The sequence below is a fragment of the Cryptomeria japonica genome, chromosome 6, assembly GCF_030272615.1.
Source record: "Cryptomeria japonica chromosome 6, Sugi_1.0, whole genome shotgun sequence".
Lineage (NCBI taxonomy): Eukaryota > Viridiplantae > Streptophyta > Pinopsida > Cupressales > Cupressaceae > Cryptomeria > Cryptomeria japonica.
Window position 1 is genome coordinate 460947991 of NC_081410.1, and position 10806 is coordinate 460958796.

At 37.1% G+C, this 10806-nt stretch overlaps 1 protein-coding gene across 1 annotated transcript; it reads right to left on the minus strand.

Annotated features, from left to right (window-relative positions):
* Positions 1-1596: 1596 nt before the first annotated feature.
* Positions 1597-4553, minus strand: LOC131051091 (pentatricopeptide repeat-containing protein At1g20230). The gene has a single exon (XM_059207431.1). The coding sequence runs from the start codon at positions 4364-4366 to the stop codon at positions 2324-2326; it is 2043 nt and encodes a 680-aa protein (XP_059063414.1). The 5' UTR covers positions 4367-4553; the 3' UTR covers positions 1597-2323.
* Positions 4554-10806: the final 6253 nt, after the last annotated feature.

The following is a 10806-nucleotide window of genomic DNA, read 5'->3' on the forward strand; positions in this document are numbered from 1 at the left end:
TCTCATCTCATCTCTATATTGTAAGGTTGTTTCAGTAGTACTAATCATCCCCTTCTTTTTGCTTTCTTTTGTAATTACCCATTGCATTGGTGGAAAACGCTGGCTTGCCGCCTTCTAAGTTTTGTAATCCAGTTTTGTAATCAGTCCTCCCGCTGAATAAGTGGTCGAGTGATAAGTTCAATTCAATGGTCCTCCCATTGAAATATGCGGTAAAGTGATAGCTTAATGTACTGTCCTCCCGCTGAAATACGCGGTAGAGTGATTGAACTTCAGTTTATTGTAATTTTCCCTTGGTCGGTTTACCGCCAAGAGCTTTTGTTTCTATCCTGCTGGATAAGCAGAAGGGGCTGGCTTGCCACCCATGCATTGTAATTTTCAGTTTGATTATGATTGCTAACAATCCCCGGAACACCGTATGCTCTCACCCTCCCAGTCTGGGCTCTCGGTGAACAAAAGGTGGAAGGGTTCCCTTTCAGTTGTTTGGCTTATTCCTCTAACCTTAACGGGTTATTTGTTGTGGATGAATTGTTATTGGTCTAAAAACAAAAAAAAATTATTGGGATATTACAGTTAAAGATGAATGGGGTCTTAAAGATGAATGGGGTCTGGGTATGGCGACTTTTTTGACACAAGCTTGCCCTAGTCAAGGTTTCATTGAATCATTGCAATTGGTGGTGACTGGCTTTATGTCGGGAAGGCTATTCATCCTTTGCGTCCATTCTTCCTTTGGGGTGTAGATGAGGACAGGAAGATGAGGACAGGGTGGTGCAGAAGGCGGTGGCGTAGATTGGTTAGGTGAACTCAAAAACTTTCTAATAAGGATGGAGAACCGGAAGCGACGAAAGGAGGAAGATAAGGCGGCAGCCATAGCCGAATCAAGTTCGTAGGGAGAACAAAGAAAGAAATGGGGTCGTCTGAGGGGTCCGAAGAACAAAGAGAAGAGGAAGGTGGCGAATGGTGCAGATACCTCGATTAGCAGCGGGAAATGAATGGGGGATCTGCTTCCTCATCGTTGGTGTTTTGCTCTGGTTCACGTGGTATGTGGTATGGTCGGGGTGGGGTTCTATCTTACTGGGTGGATGAGGTCTCTTTTTGTTGGGCTTGGATGTTGAATGGGCATGGGTGGTTTTGGTCTACTCAGGAGCGGTAGTTTGCTCTCTTTCGTACCCTTATAGTTTGATAATGGTGGGGTTTAGTTGGCTGGTTTTAGCGACCCTTGTATTTTTTAAATTTTTGTAATCCTTATACTTTATGATTAATAATTATAAATATTTTAGCTATCAAAAAAATATTGGATCCTCCCTCCCTATATATATTTGTAAAGCTTTATATAAAACTTAACCAAAAAAAAAAAAAAAAATGTTCTACGATAGGTATGTTTTCAAAAGCAATTATGCCTTGAGTTTAGTGTCAAACTACCCCATAAAACTTGAATGCAATAAAGAAATGGAAAAAATAACAGCATGATGCCAAGCCGAAGTTTTTAATCAGACCATTCTATTGGACTGTTATTTTTCAGTATAAATGTTACTTGAGGAAAAGATGTCATGTAGATTACGGAATATTTCCATAACATTAGAATGTTGCCATCGCAAAAAAAACCTTACCAGTGCAAGTAAATTCAATTGGAATGGTCTTTTGAATCCTTACAATATTTCCAATGAGTTGTATAAGATGATTGGTATACGGACCCTGTGACTTAACACTAGAGTAGAAGCGCACTACTCAGCATTACGAAGCTTGCTCCCTAACAAGAGATATATAGGGTTTTCAAACTTTACATCTATGGTACATGAATCCACTGTGTGACACCCAATCTCAAACACTTGACCCAGCCCAGTTGAATAAATCTCTGAATACCAAAAGTCTTCATATAAAGAAAGCAGCTGGCATTCCCAAAAATGTGGAAGTCAAAACTGCCAAGGAGAAGGGGTAGTCAACTGATGCCATGAAATTGTAAATAACTCCAATGGATCTGCAAATCCATGTCAAGCCAGATTTCTTTGATGTCTATGCACAGTGTATGCCATAATTACGTTTAGTCTGTTTTGAGCAAACTAATGCTCGCCATATCCAGGAGGATATACCCCTGCCCTTCACTTGAGAACTTGATGTTGCTGAAAATAATTAGTGCTGACAATATCTAGGAAGTGGGTAATCACCACAAAGAAATCCTGACAGATACTCCAAGGCATGAATTAGAAAGACAGGTTTCTTGGGATGGATACATAGAATATGTGACTCACGTATGAATTAGATTCACCTTCTCCAGGCAGCTCACAATTTGTGCTAGGCAAAATGCACACACACTTACTGTTTTCATTTACTGGGCCGAGTTATCCACGCTCGAATAGTTGTTCTCAATTTCAGGATGTGATCGATCTCCTACCACAAAAGCATGCATGCTGTTCTTCACAGCAATCCAGCTGCATCCTGGATTCTTCAAAACTCCTCTTTCTTTCATCAACTTCCTCAGTCTTCTCACATTATCCCATTGGGAAGCTTCAGCATATATATTTGCAAGCAGGACATAATTTCCAGTATTTTCAGGCTCCAACTCAAAAAGCCGCCCTGCTGCTTGCTCTCCTAGCCGTACATTGTGATGGATTCTGCTTGCAGCGAGCAATGCACCCCAAACACTAGCATCAGGCTTTACTGGCATGGTTTTGATTAAAGTATATGCCTCGTTCAGATGACCAGCTCGCCCAAGTAGGTCCACCATACATGCATAGTGCTCCACAGTGGGTGTGATATAATAATCTTCACTCATGCTGTTAAAGCATAACCAGCCTTCATCTGCCAGGCCTGCATGACCACAAGCAGATAGAACTGCAGTGAAAGTAATATAGTCTGGCTTTATGCCTGCATTTTTCATTTGATAGAAGAGCGCCAGAGTCTCCTCGCCACGACCATGCATAGCATACCCAGACATCATTGCAGTCCACAATACACAATTTTTATTTTTGTGACAGAATTTATCAAAAATCTGGTATGCATTCTCTATGCTCCCACATTTCGCATACATATCTATGAGGGCAGTTCCAACAAAGACATTTGACCCCAAGTCACTTTTGGTTATGTAACAATGGATCTCTTTGCCATGTTGCAGAGCTGCTGTATCAGCACATGCTGGTAGAAGACTGGTAATGGTGACTGAATTAGGTTTTTCATTTCTTAATCGCATTTCCCTAAATATTCTCAAAGCTTCACTACATTGCCCTTTTAGAGCACATCCTGCAATCATTCCATTCCAAGTGCTAGCATTTGGTTTTTCTCCCAAAATCTCCATTCGATGAAAAAGTTTCACAGACTCCTCAAAACACCCATTCTGAGCATAACCTGCGATCATTGCATTCCACGAAACTACATCAGTATCAAGCATTGTATCAAACACATGGCGTGCTTCATCTAAACTCCCACACTTAGCATACAAAGTTATCAAGGCATTCCACATCAAAGTATCTGTCTGAATTCCACTAATCTTTATAAAACTATGAATCTCCTTGCCCTGCAGTAAATATCCCGAATATGCACATGCTGGAAGAACACTCGCAATGGTAATGGAGTTTGGTTTCACACCCATCAACAACATTTGACGAAAAAGATGCAGTGCGTGATCAAAGTAGCCATTCTGAGCATACCCAGCTATTACAGAATTCCAGGAAACCAAATCTCTTACAGACATTTTGTCAAACACTCTGCGTGCATCCCCAATTCTCCCGCATCTGGCATACATACCCAAGAGGGCATTACCCGCGAAGACATCGGACTGAAGCCCACTTCTCACAATAAAACCATGAATCTCCTGACCATAATCCACAGCTTCTAACGCACCACAGGCTTTGAGAATACAAGGGAATGTATAATTGTCGGGGAGAACTCCTTGTCTTTGCATATGGCTTACAAATTCAAGGACATCTGTTAAGGAACCATGGCATGAAAATGCTCTGATCATGGCATTCCAGCTAAAGAAATTTTTTGTTGGTATGTTTGAAAAAACTAAGATGGCATCAGACAAACTCCCACACTTGGCATAGGCAGTTAACAGTTTGGATTCTGTATAAGCATCTACTGCATTTTGAGCGCCACTTGCAATCATGTGGGTGTGGACTTGCTTAGTTTCTCGCAGCGCTTTGAGGTTCCCACAGGCCACAAACAGGCTGCCATAGCTGCTGCAGTCCACACATACGGATCTCTGCAAAATGCTCAACGCCTCCTTCAATCTGTTTTCTCTACAGAGGATATCAATATAGATGCTTGGGTTTTGTTTGTGTTCCAATGGCATTGGAATAGTGCTCATCTGCACAAGCCACCCAGACAATAAACGCCTGCCGCCATTGATGTGGAGGTTCACAGGGAATGCCATTCAATTTATAAAGAGCAAAAATATTATTACCATGAGGGCGTATGATGTGAATATTGCGCCATAGTCCATCGCCACCAGCAAATGTTGTTCGAACCAGATATTTAACGACTGTAGAATCGTCAGGGGATGGCATTTCTGGATACAATTATGTTTGAATTGATTTTAATGTCCCTTCAACGGGAATGGAATCAATATAAACTGACAAGAATAAAATTAGCACACCCATAACATCTTTATATAGTTTTCTGGTCCACCTTACATGTCTTAAAATGTAATGACAATATATTTTTGTGTTTGGACTGATTTATATTTCTAATTTTTTTTCTTCTTTCTTTATTTATTTATCCTAATTTTTATTATATATTCGATATTTATTCAATTATTAGCACATTCTCACTCTCAATTATTTAGTTCAAAAATTATCATTTTAGTCTAAGATTTAATCCAAAGTCATATTATTTCTTACCTTTCTTAATGTGCTTATCATAAAGAATGTCATAAACCAAATATCATATCAACAAGTTGTGTACTCTTGTACTTGATTTGATTGATAGTTTGATCATTTTTACTCTGATTCATACTAATTTACATACATTCCACATTTATTCAAGAATGAATCTTAGAACTAAAATGATATTTTCAAGGCAAGGAGCAAATATATGATAGTGCAAGTGAGGGAAGGTTCACAAAATGAAATTTAAAATTTAGAATTATAATTCCTAGTTTTTAACTCTGTTCTTCTAGCCACTAAGAAATTGACTTGGCACACATTTGTATGGTTTTGTTATGACATGGTACTAAAGGCATTTAATGTCTTATTAATTTTAATCTTGGACTATGAAAAGGGAAAGACAAAATAATTAGAGCATACATCGATTTTAAAAGGGAAATAAAGAATTAGGTACATATCTTTTGATCCTAATCTCATATGGCCTGGGGGACAATCTTGTGTAGTAACAAAAAATGGACAAAATAATTAAAATATGCAAATGAAAAACAGAAATGCAAACCAAAGACACATGATGCTTTTAGCAAAAAAAAAGTCATTTCTATTTAAAATGAACAAAGAAGAGTATGTACAAATGGTGTAGATATGAAATTATGAGTACCTCTCTCATGATCAATGATGTAGAATGCAAGTATTTATACACAATAGTATAGCTTGACCATCAACTAGGCTCCAAGTAAATGTTAACAAGTGTTTAATATGTATGGTCATGCAAGACATATGTGAAATGGATGGCACCAAACATCAACTCATTTGTTTTCATATGTTATGGAGCATGTGCTTTTAAGGGTTGTGCGCATATAGTATAAAATGTCAAACTCATATCTAGTGTCATATCTTATGGCACATATGTCAATAAGTTTTGTGTGCACGTGGTGGTATTTCCTATGGAAAATGTGCTCTAATGTGTTGCACAAGTATGGTTTGATTTGACATAAGCATATGCAACCTTATGTAGGTCATACTATGCACATGAGTGGAGTGTTGTGTTATTGTTTTGCTCAAGGTGTTGTTTGGAATGTTGTGCAAAAGTGCATGAACACTATTATGTGCATGGTGTGAAATGTTAAGCATGCTAATAAAGATAGTATGAAAGGTTTACTTGAACCATATGCCTTTCCTTGAGAAGTAGTGGTGCTCATTATGTTGATAGTGAGATAAGAGAACTGAATGCATAGTTGCTTAAGGTTGTATCACTTTTACTCATACATACTACCCAATCTCGACCAACTAAAATAATTGATGGGCATTATAGTGAGTATGAGTGGTTATGGTCTCAATGATTTCATCCCTTATAGTTGGATGTGAATACACAAGATTAATTCTAAAGGATGATGGACTACTGCAAGCTCCAAAAGTAGAAGAATGTGTATCTTAAGGCCTTCCCATTAAATACTAAATGTAGAATAAGCATCATGGAAGATCAAGAATAAAGACCTTCTCACTAGTTTCATGTAATATAGCATGAGATTAATTGTACAAAGGCTTCATGTTCTAAAGTGGACCCTTGAAAAACACTTTCTAAAAATACAATTTTGGACTTTATCATCAACCTAAAATGAGTGAGGTGTAAATGTATGTTGTAATGTTTCCTTTTGATCAACTCAACACATAGTGGGACCCTTGAGCCCATTTCTATTCTTATTGATTGGAGAAAGGTGATTGCTAAAGAAGTGTATACTAGTGAGGAATGGTCTCGTTTATCTGCCCCTAGTATTTTTATGAGGTTTAGATCATTTTTTATATTTTAGGGGCATATCATAAATTTTAGGAGGTAATTTGGAGGTGTGACCCTCACCATTAGTCTCCTCATAGGAGATTTACCTTGGAACCTTTATGCCCTTGGAGATTTTGAAGTGTGCATGTCTATTATAAGTGTCCTAGCAAATACTTGTTTCTAATTCTTAGGAGATTTCAAAAGGATAAAAGGGACAAGACCATGTCATGTAGCATGTCATTAGAGAGGGTATGTAAATGGAACTGGGGGACCAAAAGGGGGTATCAAGTGGCCAGCTTTTTTTTAAATCAATAAAGGCTGGTCTTAGATGAGAAATTTAAGATAATTATGCTCAAACATTTGAAGATGCAACAACAACAAGAGTCCTAGTGCTCTAAATCTACTTTTTAAATTACAATTTTTGTTTTTAAAATGGTCAAGATTAAGGGTTTCAAATAGGAGGAACACACAAAATGCTCATGTTTCTATCAAAAAACATAACATAGCATATTGTGTGCCCCTTAAAATGTTAACTTCCTCCAGTATTTCACAAATCATTTTGATGAAAAAGTAGCTAACACCATGCACTTTATGCTTGATTTGTCTATTGATTTTCTAATGAATATGTGTTTTTTTTAGTAATTTTTAAAGCAGACACATCCTAAAAATAAAAAATTGAGTGTGTGCTTCCCTAGATTTTTTGGAAAATAGTCAATAATAATAATGTAGTGTCATAAAATTGCGATCCGTTCAATTTTATCCACATTTTGGGTCCTCACCTTGGCGATGACATCTCCTTCCTTAACCAGGACCTATTTCTGCATGTCCAACCCTTCTCTCTCCCTCCTTCATATCTTGTGTCTGCTTTAGACCCTGTCCAGGCCCCAAAATAGGACAAGACAGGGGCTTGGCGCCCCTATCCCCACCTCCTAGGGTGGCCCTATGTTCGGTCTTCCTAGTCTCCTATGCATTATTTGTCTTTGGGGTTTGCAACTCCTCTTTGTCGTCCTTCGGTGGTTGAAAATTAATCCTTGAGGCATGTATAAAAAGGAATTCAATACCCTCATTCATGGACGAATGACGGATGAAAAGCGAAAGGATAGATAGAGAGAATAAGGAAAAGATACAAGATTTCAAGGTCATCATAAAGCATTCAAGCATTCAAGTCTTCTTCATTCATCCATTGGAGAAACATTACAACATTTATTTGCAAGCATATGTGTGTGCTAGGGTTTTGTCATGTTACATGCCATTTCATACAACATTTGTGGTTAAATTCAAGAAGCAAAGAAATTATCATCAACAAGTTGCAGATCTACAAGGTATACATCTCCATTGTTTACATTCAAGCATTTGCAATTACTTTCTTTCTAGGTTGATTCCTCAACCAAGGTTTGACTGAGGCAAACCCCTATCCACAACACCTCTTTCTTCTCTTTTCTATGTGGAGGTTGTAGATGTGCATCTGTAATTGAAGGTTTGGGCTTCATTTGCAGAGACAGAAGAACCCTTTTCATTTCACAGATTTTGTGGCGAACCATGTACATTCCTGCCACGATCCTGACGACTATTCTCCAAATTTGCAGGGCAGATCTGCGTTAGTTTAATTAGCTCAGATCCGAAGTTACAGCGCAATCCCGAACTGGTAGCACCTCATTTCCTCTCTCTTTTCCACATAGTCAACAAGTCAACTTTCTCATTTACAAAAGAGGGCAAAACACACTTCAACCACTTACAATCCACTCAAAACTCATATCCTTGTTTCCCTTGGATTTGGATCTAGTGGATTCAACCCCTCTTTTGAACGTAAATTTCTTCCCAAGTCAAAATCATCCTAGTGGCTTCATTTCTCTCTCCTAGGTGGGGAGTCACTAGGATCCAATTTTCCACTTTACATTTTGGTGAACTTGACGTCTTACACATTCATTCTGGTTTCTCATTATTAGATCTAATTAATTGCAATTTGAATTTCAAATTTTCGTTTTCAAGTTTGATCTATTTGCAAATTTTAGAGGTTAATTGCATAAAAACCCTAATTTTTCATTTTGAGCAAATTAAGCTTGTTAAGTGCAAAATTGTAATTGTCTGATTTGTATTTCAAAATTCCAATTCAAATCTGTCTCTTTATTCTAAAAATTCAGTGGTTAAATCATAAAACCCTAGTTTTTAAGATCTTTTCATTTTCGATCTTTGACAGCAAGTTTGATTGATCTAGACATCTCCAAATCAACTATTTTTTTGGAATCCACATTAAAATCATAATCTCTATCATACCTGAAAATTTTCAAAAAAAGTTGGTTGGACCGTGTGCGTTCCCGCCACGGTCCTCATCTTTTTTTCCGAAATTTCGAGAGACTAAATTGACTGTATTTTTCTATTCAGATCCAAAAAATCTGCATACTTTATCAATTTTAACAATCTCTAAGGTCGAACACAAATTCAAAATTTATCAAATTCACATCTTAAAATTAATTTTCATAAAAAAGGGCTAATTTTAGATTTGATTTTCCAGCAAATTTAGATTTCACTTAAGAGACTTTTAATGGCAATTAATAAATTGGATTTACTTGGTCTTTCACATGTGATTACATTAATTTTTGCATATATTTATCATGTGTCGGATAAGAGTTTCTTCCATTTCTTGTTGCCTCTCTTTCTTCATAGCACTTGGTCATATTGTGTTGTTAGGATTTCCAAATTATTTTCTTTTCAATTAGATCTCAAGGATTTTATGTATCATTTATGTTGCATTATGGTGATGTTAACAAAATGCATTTCCTATGTTAATCACCTTAAAGCTTTTTTAGATCCCAAACCTAGAGATCCTAACCCTTGTACCTCTCCTAGGGTATCTTGTGTGAAAGAAATGAGATATAATGCATTACCCAATGATCTTTCTACAAGAGAGCAAACATTGGAAAGTAATATGGATCCATCTTCTTCTTCTACACACACCCTTGAGCAAGGGGAGCAATATGACAACATCAACATTCTTACATCTTTGGATCCTCCCTATTCTCTCAAGACCTATCTTCAACATCAAATTCCATGTAGAGAGGATGATGTCATGCATTTTATTCATGACCTTTCTCCTCGCATAGAAATCACTAAAAATGAGCTTTTATATGATGAAGATGTTCTTCCCCAATCTTCCACAGAGGATAAGCTTGATAAAGGCAAAGAGATTCGCATTCCACATGATACTTCTCCTTCATCTACAAATCATTTTCTGCCTCCTTACACATCAGATTTCAAAGAAATTCATGATCGTGTTCCTCCATCTAGTCAATTGCAACATTCTGATAGTCGTGGCTTTCATATAATTACAAAACAAGGTTTTAAAGGACAAGGAATTGGGAAATTTGAGCATGGAATTCATGTCCCTATAAACCCTCCTACACAAACTACTACGCGAGGCCTAGGAAGTGGTACCCCTCTTTCTATGGACGAATTCCTTAGACTTAAAAACTTTAAAGATTACCTTCAAAAACAACAAATCAAGAGAGCCCGCAAGAATGCTTCTTCTTCAAAACATCCTTTTTGTTCATTTCGTCAAACCCATGACCATAATGCTGATGATTGACCTGATTTTCAAAAATCTATTCAAGATGGCATAGATAATGGCAAAATTAGAATTATGGATAATGAAACTCCTTCTCCTAACAAACCTTCTTCTTCATGGGAAGATGATATTTACCATCTTGACAGATTAGCTGCAAGAATCTATGGGAGATTGAAATATGACAAGAACATTTCCTTTCCTCCTCAAAATGAAAACAAAAATCTTAAGCAAGTGAAAGGTATTGAATATTGTATTTTTCATGATTTATATTCACATTCTATTGGTAAATGTTATGCATTTAAGAAATTTGTTCAACTACAATATGATCTTGCACACATTTGTCTCACTGAGGATCTAGTTGTATTTCTTGGTAAACACATCGTGCCTGAGCACTTATTTTCCTTTCATGTTTCTCTTCACCCTATGGCATAATTAGCCCATTTAATGGGGGCTCTTTATCATTAGTGGTGGTATTGTTTCATTTTAACATACTTTGGGGCAGCAACATGAAGTCCATTTTTCTTCTTCTTTCTATACATTTATCTCCATCTTTGTGCATTATTCATTATTAAGATCTCTTTTCTTTCATAGGGTTATTCTTATGTGAGCATATATTTGTTCTTTGGTTTTCCTCTTTGCTTGGAGAGGGGCAT

What these genes read in the sequence shown, in the direction of transcription:
- LOC131051091 (XM_059207431.1), bottom strand. Translation starts at nt 4,366, where the DNA reads ATGGCATTCCCTGTGAACCTCCACATCAATGGCGGCAGGCGTTTATTG.